We start from the raw sequence: 14,764 nt of genomic DNA, 5'->3' as shown, positions 1-14,764 counted from the left end.
TGTTAATAAAAAAAAATTGTTTTGAAAATTGTCTTGATAATTAAATAAACCATTTTTTGACAAGTTAATTTTTTTTTTGCTCAAATAAAAAAAAAGTTTTTTGATTGAATTATTGTAATTTTTTTTTTTTGAAGGATGAATTATTGTTAAACTTAATATTTTGATTGTAAAGTTTAGTGTTGAAAAGTTCATAAAACCTTTCCTTTGCCACGCTGAACCCATCAGTTCAAACCAGGTCCAAGAAATTAACGTGATTAATTGTGCAGTGTGCAAAAGGGAAGCCAATTGAACAACAACTTAAGTGCATCCAAAAGAAATTGGCACAACCATGGAACTGTGCGGCCAAAAAAGAACGCAACCATGGAACAAATTACGTGTGGCAAAAAAATGCAAAGACCAGATATATTTACACAAGGTGAGAACAAATCAGTGCCTGTCCCATATAAAGTTACATTGTTAACAGGGTCGATCTTAAGATTTTTGGTGCATTAGCGAATCAGTAAAGTTGTGTTATTTTAATTATTTGAATGTCTTTCTTTTTGTTTTTTTGTTGAAAAAGATTCATTAATAATCAAGATTCTTTAAAAATATATTTTCAATAGAATTAATCAATGCAAGTTAAAAAAATATCTATATAATAATATTAACCATTAAATAAATAAAAAATTGACACCCTTTAAAAAAATTGTTTTATGTCTGGAAGTCTTAATTCAACTGGCAAATGCCGAAATTGCAAGGTCGGACGTCGTGATCTGGGTTCGAATCCGGAACCTCACTGTTGTGTGTGAGTTTAATTTCAGTGATTACCATTTCATCTAAGATCAAAAAAAAAAAATTGTTTTCTGGACTGCTATCTCTCATGTCCACCCTTACGCCACCCCTGACTGGCATATGCAGGAGGTTGCGAGGATGAGAAGAAGACACACACGAAAGAGAATTTTAAGGAGGGGGTTTCATCTTATTCCTACCAATTGGGAGAACAAAAATTGAAGGACATAATGGAATACATTTTTTTTTTTTGAAAGAGGTAGACATAATGGAATACATGAATAAGACGGAATACGTTTCACTATGTTACATTCTATTTCATCATATCATATTATTTTTTAGATTGATAAATTCAATCAATAGAATAGTATATTATTCTATCTTATTCTATTCCATTTACGGCCAATCCAAACACACAGTGCAAGAGAAAACAATTTATACAACTTACAAGTCATATAATTGTCCAAATCGCAAGATTTACGGATGATCCAAAATTCAACGCTATCTGATCTAAAATAAACATTGAAACATTGCATCGTGAATCATTCATTACAACGTATATATAATAATCCCTTAAAAAAAGTATATATAATAATAAAAAATAAAGATAAAAATACTTGCTATACACATGTTAATAAAAGTAATTTCTACGTTTTTGACTTCATTAAACTAGTCCAGCTTAGCTAGCATTATTGATATTGTTATATGTTAATATTATATCACCATCATGTAATTAAAGACTACCCTCAAGCACACGAAATACCAATATTAGCTGGCGCCGTAAATCTCTCAGAAGATGACTTTCTGACGAAGTTACTGATATCCGGTGAAAGTCCGGCAATCTCAAAATCAGGAAGTTCTGGAATGGTTGATAGAAGAATAGGTTCTGACTCATATTTGTCATAAACCATACATAAACGTTGTTCTTGATCTTTAGGATATGATCGAAAACTATTGCTATACGAGCTGCTAGAATTAACCTTGTTGGATTTATTGGCACTGGACTTGAAAACAAAGCGAACAAGTTTTTGAAAGGTACGAGAGATCTTGAAAGTTGACTTGTTGTTGATGACAAGAGAAGAGGTTGGCTCATGATTTTGAGGTTGAGGTTGAACTTGAAATTGGAGTGTACGTTGTGGTAAATGAGGCATGGAATGTGTTCTTGGTGAGTTAGCTATAGCTGAATCAATTTGGCGTTTGAATGAGTTTAGTTCGTATGAGTCATATAGAGTGCTACCACAATCCCACTTTGTACTCTTTGAATATTTCTCCATGTTTGTTAAATTTTCTTCTAAGATAGGAATTGAGAAGAAGAGAGTTTTAGAGAAGGGATTTGTTTTGAGTTGATGAATGGGTGGTGAAGGGTTTAACGCGTTAATTAGTAATGTGCACTTGTCACTTAGAAAATATAAAAGGTGTTTCTGCTTATAAGAGTTTCACACACGTCCCCAAGGTATTTGACTATTACTACGTTTAAGCATTAAATCCGTGTGGCAACTTTTTCATTTTTAATTGTTGTGCCAGCGTTGCAGTTCTACCACATGCAACCTCCATACTGGTTATAAATAAGGATAATAGTAATAGTATTGATTATTGCTACAGATAAGCTTTTTATTGGTCAAACAGGCTCATTTGATTAGTGATTAAAAAACATAAATAAAATCACGAGTGTGATGAAAAATATTGTAAGGAGGGTAAAACCACATAAGCATTGCTCCGTCCGTTGTACAAATTTAGTAAGGATCTCATCTATATTTACTATTGACAATTAATGTGATCAAGTACTAGCTTGCGATCCACCTCACAGATGACTTGTGAGAAACCAAAAGAAGCTATCCATTACTTGAAGGTTCCACAAGCCTCTCCTTTCACTGGTTTCACGTTTCCAAGCTCTCCAATCTCCGTCGTAGCTACCGTTTGCTTGAATGATTCGTTGTTAAAATATCCCAAATATCTCCATCATTGTCCCCTAAGCATAGTTGATAGAAATAATACAATGTAATATGGGGTTCAATTTTTCGATCACCTATGTATTCATTCATTTTAGGCTAAAATATGCTTTTAGTCTCTGCAAATATAGCGAATTTGAGTTTTGGTCCCTGATAATTTTAATTCTTTTTAAATTCATCCCTGCAAAATTTTTTGTTTTTTTAAAGTAGTCTCTGAGCCCACTTTCTTGCTTATTTGGCAAGTTTTTGCTTAAGTGTCACTTGCTGACTATATCATTTTGTGCACGTGGATTTTAATTAAAATTAAATAAATATAAAATAAATCAATAAATCTATAAATGTTTTTATTTGTTTTTTTTATTAATTTCCTTTTTTTTTAACAGAATATTAATTTCCTCTTCTTGTTCTTCTGCATCTCAGCTTCTTCTTCCTCTTCCATAGATCTGCATCCATAACAATCATATAACAACATGATTTCATTCTCAAATCAACCCATGGAAGCCACGTGGTCAAATTTACACGGTCAGCATCTACCACATAGGCAAAAATGGGACAAATTAGCACAAAAGTGGGTCTAAGGACTATTTTAAAAAAGAAAAATTTTTGCAGGGATGAATTTCAATATTTTTTTTACCAGAGACCAAAATCCAAACTTACTATATTTACAGGGACTAAAAGCATATTTTAACCTTCATTTTAAAGGTAAAATTTTAGCTACTAAACTGTTTGAAAAAAAAAAATATCATTAAAATGTAGTTGTGACATTCATAATAAAAATGGGGGAGTAACATTTATTTGAAGTGGAGAGTAACTAAAAAAATAATATATTTGATATTGTTATATAGTATTTTTTTTTCTTCAAGTAGTTTAGTGACTAAAACTCACACAATTTAATTGTGGAGAAGTGGGGTATCTGGAGTTCGAACCCGACCCCTGTATATAATATGCAATATCTTTATAACTGAGTTAAGTTTACGAGGATTGATGTATAGTATTTATTAAGGGAAATGGGGATGTTGACAACAATTAAAAATATAGGTAAATTATTTGAGCAGTGGGAAAAGGTGTGGGACGTGTAATAGAAGTGGTCCGTTGAATCATGTGTGTAAGTACCTGTCATGGAGTATATGAAAAATAAGGCTTGGTGCATGCGAAGATATACCACCGGAATTCGTGGTTTGAATCATGAGTAATTTATTCCCTTGATTTTCAAATCAATATACGTAAATATGGACCATGTGATGGCTTAATAATAATAATATATGTAACCTTTAATAGATTGAATATTGGTGAACATTTCGGTAGAATTTTGTTTGATACGTATTCATCATTTAATCATTTTTATATTTAATTATTTTAAAATAAATTAATTTTGTCTAAATGATGCAAAACAAAAAACAAGTACCCAACGAATTTCCCATAATTTGCATGTTCATGATGTTGTGTAGGGTGACGGAGTGCTTCTCCACAACGACAATTAGATATATTACTTTGAAGCTAGACCATACAATTCCTCAAAAAAAACAAAAAGTTAGACCATATAAATAATTTGTTGGTCAACCAAGTGATTGAATTCAAGTGCTTATATAATTTTATCAAAGACTTTGTTAAAGAAAAGAAAAGTTTCACCAAATACGATTAGTTGAAGAGAGCCCGAATTTAATTTTTGAATTAAACAATTCTTAAAAAGAGAGTTAACACAGGAAAAAGAATTTCGTTGATGGTTCATCATGTAATAGTATCGTATTAGAACCTGCTTATATAGTTGAACAACTAAACACTCGTTTTTTTTTTTTTTTTTTTTTTGTCTCCATGAGCTTAGCTCATTTGGTAAGGGATAATGCACAATATGTGCAGGGATCGGGGTTCGAACCCCGAACACCCTATTTATTCATCTTTAAGGTGAATTTCTTTAGCCACTACTAGACTACTTGACAAAAAGAAAAAAAAAAACTAGCTTTTTTCTTCCTTAGCTCTTCAAGTATTCAAGCCATGAGCAAGTTCTTTCCGTTTTCATTATTTCTAAACGCAAAGAGTTCTACTTCCATGTGATAATGGAAGTATGATCACCAAACGTAGTTCAAACATTTTGCAAATTAGTCTTTGCCAGGATTAGGATCCGTTTGTTATAGATTCTAAAAAAATAAATTTTTCTTTGTATTTTTTAAAATAGTTTTTTTGGAAATTTATTAAAAAATAGTATAAGTTATTTCAAATTCATTTGTTATAAGTTAAAAAAGATATTTTGACATTCACTAATCTAAATATTCACTGTTCGAGATTTTGTATTGTAAAAATCACATATTTTTTCAAAATGATATATTTCAAAAATATTTTTTATGAAAAGCTATTTGAAATAGCTTTTTTTTTTAGAGATTTTTTCAAAATTTTAGTATCCAAAAAAATTATAACAAAATGATGAAATATCTAGAATCACATTTTAAGATAAGCTATTCGAACCGGTTTTTTATTTGAAGTTTCCCCTAAAAATTTCTTTGTTAAAAAAATTATAACAAAAATATGTTACACTACAAAAATCTATTTTAAAAAAGCTATAACAAACGGGTTTGATTTAATGTCTTTGACAATAAATATAATTTGATTCATATTTTTGTTTCTCTTAAAATTAGTTTTCTCTTTCAAATATCAAGATTCAAGATGATAGTTGATCGAGAGTGATAAAAAACGTTGGCTTGTGTCGAGCAATAACCTCCAAAAGGTGAGTTGGGGGGATACATATAAACACTTTGGCGTCCAAATAAGCAAGAGGGCAAGAGTGAGGGGTATTGAAAGGATAGAAGTTGTGTACCTTTATATAGGCATGGTAATTGAGTTTTTGGAATGTTGTTTCAGGTGGTGTGTCATCAATGTCGAGCTCATGTTTATTACGTGTTGTTGAGGTATTACGACGTTACAGAATGAACGATCGTCAAATAAATATATGAAGCAATGAGGAGGTGAAAAATTCAAGGTCACTAGAACCACGTATTTTTCGAGAAGTTTTTTTTTATTTTTTTATTATTATTATAACCACTTTTGACAATTTTATAAATCTTTTATTTATTAAAGTTAACCCATACACTAACTGTTGCCCTAATTTTAATCTAAATTCTATGCTTACTTTTACTGTATTACCCATGTTTAATTAAACCTATTTAATTTAATTAATTTAATTAAAATCTTATTTTCAAACGGAGATATCTCTTATCTCTTATTTATTAAAGTTAACTCGGATGCTAACTGTTGCCCAAATTATTATTTATTAAAGTTAACCCGAACGGTAACTGTTGCCCTAATTTTAACCTAAATTCTATGTTTACTTTTACTGTATTACCTCTGTTTAATTAAACCTATTTAATTTAATTAATTTAATCAAAATCTTATTTTCAAACAGAAAGATCTCTTATCTCTTATTTATTAAAATTAACCCGGACGCTAACTGTTGCCCTAATTTTAACCTAAATTATATGCTTACTTTTACTGTATTACCCCTATTTAATTAAACCTATTGAATTTAGTTAATTTAATTAATTTTATCAAAATCTTATTTTCAAACAGAAAGATCTCTTATCTCTTATTTATTAAAGTTAACCCCGACGGTAACTGTTTCATCCTATAATCGTTGCTCCTATTTTCAACTCATTGTTGCTACTTTGTTTTTACTAAACGGAGTCCATCCTATAACAGTTTCCTCCTATTTTGTTTCCCTGCTCCTGCTTTGTTTGCATGATAAACAATAACAAATATATACTGAGGTGTGGCGGTACTTGAAATTTTTAGAAATTGGAACTTTAGAATATAATTGTTCTTGAATGTATGATTTAGGGTATCTCTATCACCCCTAATTTCTCAAACGTTGTTGGCTTCTACTTGGAAATAGGAATAAAACTTAATAAACTGATCAATTCAATATGGTGATAACTAAGCTACCCATGAAAGAATGATGGGTAATTTACCCCAACCAATACACATTAGCCACATAAGCACATATTCATGAACTATCTGGACCCCACAAATAAATTGCTCATTTTCATTGGTTGGTGGGTAAATTACCCACCATTTTTCAAAGGTAATTTAGAAAAAACCATTCAATATGCTATATTTATTATTATAAAAAACTTATGAGTGGATGGTAAGAAAAAAGAGAACATGAGTGGACCTTTAATTAAAAAAAATAAAATTTAGTATAAGTGAACCAAGTGGATATGAAAGCAAGGGTGGCGAACGGTTAATATGTACATGAGTCCTATAGGGGTCCTATATATTTCATGGGTGGCGGCTGCCCCTTTTCATTAGTACCTAGCTCTGTCCCTGTACTTAACCTATAATGCTACGTTACGGTATCAAGGACGATGTCATGAAAAATTATGTTATGGTACAATACCAACGTCTATACTTCTTAATATTATGAAATACTATATGACAATCATGACATTCATCTAAACTATTTTGTTACCTATTACCGTCAGATATTACTTTCCATATGACCTGTGCATTAGCACGGGTCGATGGTCTAGTTATTAGTTAAAGGAAATGCTAACTTAAATCATTAGGGCACATGTTAAGAACCTAAATTGGCCTCCTAGATTATAAACATCTATAATTTTTCATCCCTAAATTTTGTCACTCATTTTAATCCCTAAATCAAGTTTTTTCTTTGTTTAGCTAGTTCAATAACTCTTTAGGTAAGTTATAGGCAAAATCGTCTGTGTTCCTTTAACTTAATTTTAAGTAATGATTCATTTTTTATCTTTCTTTTTTCTTGATTTAATCTTTTATTTTTCTAAAATGCTAATTCCACCAATTTTTACATAAAACTCCATTATGTGAAGAAATTGATTCCTTCCATAAAATAATCACACTCTTGATTTGAGCATATTAGACCTTGATGTGATCACGCCAAAGAATGCTAATTTCCTCATAAAGGAAGGTGAGAAAGTAAAGAAACTTGCGGAGATTGATTTCCTTTAACTTTATGTTGAAACAGCCTAACAAAATAGAAAAAAGTTGATTTCAATAGCACCATTTCATCCTCAACAAGATTTCTTGAGTTATTGTTAGTTGTTCACCTTTTTGTTAGGTGTGACATTGTTCACTGTTTTAGAAACTTATTTTGTCTGGTTACTGTGCATATGTCGGATTTTGCACCATGAAAATGGTGCTACATTGCACAGAATGGGGATTGATTCCGAGAAAGACTATTCGGGAAAGTTTGCTATGGGATCGAGTGTGATTCTTTCACATCTTCTTCTTAGAGAAGAGAATTACTATGAAGATTATTTAGCTAAAATGAGAGGAACTCAAAGTGAAAGGATGAAGATCTTATACCATTCCTCATTTCCTCCTTATGGCTCCAGTAGCTTCGTATCGGCAGATTCTATGGGGTGGAATTCCAACGTTTATGTATGTAATGTAATCAAAAACTAAAACAAGCACACGGTCAGAATGAAATGAAGTATTATGCATTGCTGTAACTGTATATGTATCATACATACATATACATAACATTTTGTAGGATTTCAGGGAAAGTTGATTTTAGTTTATGCTAACTGTATATGTATTGCCGTCTACATGCACACTTTTTAGCCTATGTTCTTTGGAGTAATTACATGTTAATTTTACTAGTATATGTGTTTTTGGGTGAAACTGATGTCAAATGATTTTGATATACACATCGTCTCAGAAATAACTTGTGGTTTCATTGTAGGTAATGTTGGTATTTATTCTGACGATTATGATTATGTGTAAATAGATTTGTGGTCTGCATATAAAACGAATCACTGATTCTGGAAAGTTGATTTTAGTTTATGCTAACTGTATATGTATTGCCAGCAATTAAAAATAATCATTGGTGAGCTTCTCAAAATCTGTAAAATATATCGTTGACATGAGATTTGTCCTTGTTGGAAGCTCAAATCACGTATCCTTTGCTTGGAATTTGGTCTCTGTTGGCCATGCCATGCGTACAAGAACCATTGAGTCCCAAGTTGTTGTCTAAGTTTAGTCCCACATCGCTCGTTTAAGAAAGCAAGTGAGTGGATGTGAGATATAAAAGCAGAAGCCAACCCATCTTTCAACTCATACCTTTCTCGGCCTTTTGGCTAAGATCAAGTGTAGTATCTGTTCTTATCAGTTTAATATCTGATATGTGGTCCAATGGGTCACACGATATTAAATTACTTTTTTGATGGGGAGAAGCCACCCCAATAGCTTGCTATTGGGCTTCTCGAGTGTCGCCTATGTGTTGCACTATTGCATGGGCTGGCGCACCCCATCAATTTTAGTTTCAAATATCTTTTTGGCTATCTATTTTAGTGTTTTGATTTTGTTTTTTTGACAAATTGATTTTATTTGATTTATGAGTGTAGTATTTGATCCGAGGTACAATGGGTTGCACGATTTTAAATTACCTTTTTTATTAATTGAAGAGTTAGATAAAATAGCAAGATAAATGTAAAATATCAATGAATTATAATAAAATCTATGAATTTATATATATTTTTTTAAGCTATAACCTCATGAAATAAGCTATACAAGCTCATGGTTTCTATAATATATGCAAGGTCTCGATTCGAACTATGGTCACCACAATAAAAACTATAAGCTCATGATAGTGAAATAAGTTATAAGTTCATGATAAAATAATGTTATCAAACATGACTATTTTGGCCAGACAAACTTATGCTATAAGCTATAAACTCATTTCTTGAACTTACCAAACATATTTAATGTAAAGGTTGATTTCTTAATTTTATTATGTGTTTTCAAAAAATTGGGGTTTAGTTCTCAAACATGTTACTCCCTCATTCCCGAAATATATAACGTATTTTATCATTTCACACAGTTTAAGAAAATTGTAATAATAAGAGAAAGAAAAATGATATTTTGACTAATTTGGCCCAACATTTTTTTTGTAAATTTCACTTATAAATAATGATTGATTTTCTTGTTTCACGGCAAACATCTAAAATTTGGAAAATTGGTGCTACTAGTTGATCGCGTTTTTTATACTCCTTCCGTTCTAAAATATATATTGCAGTCAACCACTGCGCACAACATTTGACTTTTCCCTATCTCCCCATCTTACAAACTGAAATAACCTTGTGTGGTTTTGCATATTAACAATATAGATCTAATTCTTGGTTTCTACATACATTTGCTCAATCCACAACTTCACTATCAAACAGCTTAAATTGGTTGGCATCAAGAACTAATTTCCTTATGGACGAGAATGCACCCATGATTCCTGCACCGGTGAATGCCACCATGATTGAGATGTTGATCCAATAAGTCAATGATGATTTCTTTGGCTTGTGTGTTTTGTTGTATAAAATCATAGGCAGGACAAAATCCAGAGGAATGAAACCAACAGCACCAACCACGCCATTGATGTCTCCAAAAAACGGCAACATGGCTGCCAGAAATCCACAGAAAATCATGTAAGTTGTTCGAAGAATCAGGCGAGGAAGAAGATTTCTTTTGGAAAACATCCCTTGCTTCACATCTGCTGATTTCTTCTCCATTATCTCATAAGCAACTTGAGAATAAACCTATAAATATGATAAGACTAAAATTATTATTGCTTATTTTTTAGTATAGTCCTAAATTGCAACCTGCAAAGACCGTGACATTGTAAAGGCTTTGGAAATTGGAAACCTCTACAACTTATAGCAACCACAACGGTAGTTGCATTTATCTGCAGTTGTCCGCAATATCAAGAATTACAGTATAATTACAAGTCTGTAACCGCGACCATAGTTTAAAGTTTAAACCAATTCAATCCCTTATATTTGTGTTTGTGAGCTTACCAGACCGATTGCGAAGAGTTGAAGAAGAACAAAGACGATAGCGAGTCCAAGGACCCAAGTTGGAGCCAAAGAAGGTCCATCATCTGGCATCAAACTCTTCAAAATGTTGGAGTTGGACTTGTTTCCAAATACCCAATACCCAGAAACTGCAGCAGAGTAGAATGTCACCAAAATTACAGCATAACACATAGTAAGGCCTTTTATCATCTTTCCAGTTGCAGGAGGTGCTAGAGTTGCCTATACAATTAATACATAATGACATGGTTAATCTAATTTTAAGAAGCAACATATTTGTCTAGTAATTATTTCAATTTAGAAAGAGGACAAAATGGTTACTTGTATCTCAGGTAATATGCCATTCCCAAAAATTGCTGCAATTATGGAAATGGCAGTGAAGGCACTGAAGACCCTTGAGGATTCCTTAGGTTCCAAGGAATAGTCCCTTGGTGGGGCATTTTTTGATGTACCTACAAAATCAAGTTTAATCGCATAAATGTAATCAAGGGGGTAATAGTTTTGTAATATAATACTAGTCCATACCTGCATGAATACAAGCACCAACTACAAGGAAGGTGTAGCCCAAGCTGAGAAAAAGGGAACACAAGTTGATGTGTCGTAGGGAATGGAAAGTGGGAAGCTGAGACAAAATTATCATGACTACTGTCACCATTGCTATGAAGTCGTACAGTTTCAGTGCTCCATGAGGTGCAATATTGGAGTACACGATCTAAAAGAAAATACTACCAATTATAACAAATTGAAATATTAAAACAAATACCATTTACTTGGGCCAAGTATTTAACATTCTAAATCATTGTGCATTTTACAAAATGTGGTACATTATACATATCTATAGAACTAATTAAGAACAAGAAAAATTGGGCTACCCTGTTCCATAAAGATCCGCCATCCACTATCGGTAGCAAAATAAAAATGACTACTCCGTTCTCAAATCTAGAACCTAGAGAAAAAAATTCATGCCTCTTTTTATAGAATACATTTTTATACTTTTAATTTCATTAACTATTATTTTTACTAACATACTCCTAATTATTTTACATATTTGTCTATAATCAACAATAAATATTAAATACAAATTGTTATTAAATTTAATAAATAACATTACCGGTTTTCTTAATTATCTTGATCTAGCATGGACAAGCTAACAAGTGGTACATTGAAGCAAAAGCCCAAGACCACAATGGGAGAGGAAAGCGCCCTTCTGGGCACGTGATTATGTGGGAATCACACCAACTTTAGAGTAATGAAATATCTGTTGTAATCCCCTTGGCCTCTAGCCTAAGAAGCACGGATACGGACACAAGATACAACACAGACATGCCGACACAGTTAATAATTTGAAAAAATCACATAATTCAGTGTAACTACAAGTGTCGTGTTGGTGTCGGACACGATACGTATCCGACAACAGGACACGTCTAATTCGAGGAGTGTCCATTCTTCATAGCACTAGTTAGTTTGTTGCCATCTTTTATGGATCTGGGCACATGTGTCATTAGATCCCATAGGCTAGGACAACAGTGGACTCGATATAGTCCCTTGCTTGTAATAACGACAACAGAAGAAAATTAATAAAATCTATCCTTTCTCTCTTATTTTCTGGAGTTGATACTGCTCGAAAGTATCAATTCTCTCTACCCTAACCTATCATACATTGTACAATATTTTAGAACCATTATATTGTGGAGAGAATACACGAACTTAGCTGAACCTAAGAGTTATCATACATGGTCCAAATTAAAGTGGACCAAATGTGAAAAGTTCCATATACACCATAGTGATAGGGGTCAACTATTTCATCCTAGTATTGAATGTGGATGGAATTTAACTTGTCATCTCCGCAACGACAACGCTCACCCGTTTTCAGATCGTCACTCCTACGATATGACTATTTAATAGTGCATAACATTATGTGTCCGTCTATGTTGAATGAATACCATACGTGTCTACAATAACAACTAGTTGCTTTCATTGGTGTCACTATCATGGGAAGTGGGGTATTACATTTTTTGGTAAAAATTCTATTTTTCTAATTTCTTGTATATGGTCTCTTGATTTGAGAATGACGCTATAGAAAAAAAGCATGTCAAATGATAGAAAAAGACAAAGGATTACCACTATTTTAGTAAAGTAAATTTAGTAAAAATAATTGGAAAACTAACCTGGAGGCATTGACCAGCAAGCAGGATTGCCCCTACGCCAACGCCGGTATTGATTGCCGTTTGGATAAAGATTACAAAATAGAACATCCAACCCGACCCTGTCATCAATGAAACCAACAAAATTATGAAAATTCATATCGTACAAATCTAGAAATGCGGTTCTGCACGATTGGTCCTTGTTACTAACTTATTACTCATTAAAAATATCACTTGTGTTATGAAAACAACCCACCACCATATCTTGTAATTTAAGACTTGTATATCATTGAGTCTAGTAGGCATCGGTCCTTACGAGAGAGAGAACATACACTCTCAAAAAATAAATTACAAAATAATTGAAATAATGAATGCTGAAAATAACAAATATTGATTGATAGAAGAACAGTTTGACTTTAATTCAATGTACGGTGTTTCTAAATAGGTAAGTAATTATTAATGTTTAAAAATGACATATCCTGAATATAGAAAATCTTAAATACTAAAAAAAGAGTTAGAAAAGAAAAAGCAAAAAAAAATTTTTTACACAATGCAAACGTACCTTAACCATGGTTGAAATATTGCAAAGTAAAGATCACATCACCTACCTAAGACATCGGCGGCGAGTTCTCGGAAGCGGATATGGCGGCGACCGGCGTTTTCGCAATGATCAAGAACTTTAGACATGAGGCAATATGAGTAGAAGGTTACAACACCCATAACTGTTAGGCATAACATCCCAATCCCCCACCCTAATCCTCTGAATGCGTACGGCAGCGTTAGGATCGTTGGTCCTACAATCGCCGTTGTTAAATGAAACCCCGCGTGCCACCATTCACCTATATCATAAATACATGTAGATAGATAGATTATTTAATGAATTATTAAAGAAGAGAAAAATTAAATGTTGAAGAATATAGAAAAATTGCATGCCTTTGGACTGGAGGACGAAAGCAGCTCCGGCGTCGTCTTCATCTTGAGGGTGGTGGTGATTCTGATTCTCCTTAGGTGGGTCTGCCATGGCGTGAGCTTAGCCACGCACGCCAATAGAGAGAACTTAGGAGAATCAATTTTCCATTATTTGAAAAAGTGTACTATGTGTGCTTAATTAATTATTATTATTATTTGGCCTACAAAATTGCCTAACGCGTGGCTTTGTGCTCAGTTGTCTCTCTGGTTTATATTATTTATATGATTGATTTGAGCCGTATCTTGTTTTTTTTTTTTGTTACAGATTTGAGCCGTATATAAAGCAAAGAAAGGAGCGGGATTTTTTATTTATTTTTATTTTTATTTTTATTGTGCAAGGGTGTTTTTTTTTATAAAATTTTGATTTTAATTACACTTTTTAAAAGACAAAGGAAAATCAAACATATATATTTATATTGTGTTTGTTACATTTTTTTTATATTTAAATTTATTCTTATCTATTTGTTACATAGGTTATCTGTATTTAAAATTGAGAACATTTTTTAAAAAAGAAAAAGTCAACCCAAAAGAGTTGAATTTTTTTTTTTTAATACATCTCTTATGAAGATGTCTTTTAGCAAGTTATTCTATGAACATTTGTTAAAAGACACAAACTAATTTTTATGAAGATGTCTTTTAACAAAGTTAAATCTTTATATATATATATATATATATAGGGAGCTGCTAACTTACTCTCACCCCAAAAACATGAAGGAGTAAGTTAGCAAGTCTACTCCCACTTGTCTTTTACCAAAAACCAACACACTATTATTCAAACCTATTTTAATTTCAAGGGCAATTTCGTAACTTTTCAAAACAGAAAAAAGTGCTTGTCTTGCCCATTGTTTCTCTATTATGATTTTTTTTTTCTTTATGTTTTTTTGGTATGAAAGTTTTTTTTTTCTTCTTATTCTTTAAAAAAAAAAATGTTGTTGAAAGAATTTGGTATAGAAGCTGTGCTACAACTTATACGCAGGTTCATTCTAATACGTTTTTGGCACATGCACATAAATTTTTCCAGAAATTTTTGCACACATTCATTCTATTATGGTTTGATTACTTTTTTTTTTCATTTCCTCGGTAATATATTATTATGGTGATGGTTTCGTTT

The 14,764-nt window shown here is 32.1% G+C and overlaps 2 protein-coding genes and 1 non-coding gene across 4 annotated transcripts; 1 reads left to right on the top strand and 2 right to left on the bottom strand.

Annotated features, from left to right (window-relative positions):
* Nucleotides 1-1,275: 1,275 nt before the first annotated feature.
* On the bottom strand, nt 1,276-2,204 carry LOC25502167 (uncharacterized; the record flags this gene model as incomplete). The annotated part of the gene is made up of 1 exon (XM_013591722.3): nt 1,276-2,204. A coding segment is annotated over one exon (690 nt), but the record flags the coding sequence as incomplete, so codon positions are not given.
* Nucleotides 2,205-8,797: 6,593 nt separating this feature from the next.
* Nucleotides 8,798-8,992, top strand: LOC112417630 (U2 spliceosomal RNA). Its single transcript, XR_003008230.1, has one exon. It is a non-coding gene; the product is annotated as a U2 spliceosomal RNA (small nuclear RNA).
* Nucleotides 8,993-9,682: 690 nt separating this feature from the next.
* Nucleotides 9,683-13,827, bottom strand: LOC25502165 (probable GABA transporter 2). Of its 2 annotated transcripts, none has more exons than XM_039828987.1 (7): nt 13,618-13,827; nt 13,293-13,523; nt 12,709-12,806; nt 11,066-11,162; nt 10,862-10,992; nt 10,526-10,762; nt 9,683-10,267 (listed from the first exon to the last, which is right to left on the bottom strand). In XM_039828987.1, exons 1-7 carry the CDS (start codon nt 13,703-13,705, stop codon nt 9,878-9,880), a joined length of 1,272 nt encoding a protein of 423 aa, XP_039684921.1. In that variant the 5' UTR covers nt 13,706-13,827; the 3' UTR covers nt 9,683-9,877. The 2 variants fall into 2 exon arrangements, with proteins under 2 accessions (XP_039684921.1, XP_039684920.1); XM_039828986.1 differs by having other exon boundaries at nt 11,066-11,252; nt 13,618-13,826.
* Nucleotides 13,828-14,764: the final 937 nt, after the last annotated feature.

The sequence above is a fragment of the Medicago truncatula genome, chromosome 8 (assembly GCF_003473485.1).
Source record: "Medicago truncatula cultivar Jemalong A17 chromosome 8, MtrunA17r5.0-ANR, whole genome shotgun sequence".
NCBI lineage: Eukaryota > Viridiplantae > Streptophyta > Magnoliopsida > Fabales > Fabaceae > Medicago > Medicago truncatula.
This window is presented reverse-complemented; position numbering and strand designations above follow the sequence as displayed.

Excerpts from the sequence above, each read along its gene's own strand:
- LOC25502165 (XM_039828986.1), bottom strand. The coding sequence starts at position 13,705 with ATGGCAGACCCACCTAAGGAGAATCAGAATCACCACCACCCTCAAGAT. Across the intron at positions 13,524-13,617 it reads TTTCGTCCTCCAGTCCAAAG|GTGAATGGTGGCACGCGGGG; the intron begins GCATGCAATTTT and ends TTTATGATATAG. Across the intron at positions 11,253-12,708 it reads TTGCTGGTCAATGCCTCCAG|ATCGTGTACTCCAATATTGC; the intron begins GTTAGTTTTCCA and ends ATTTTCTTTTAG.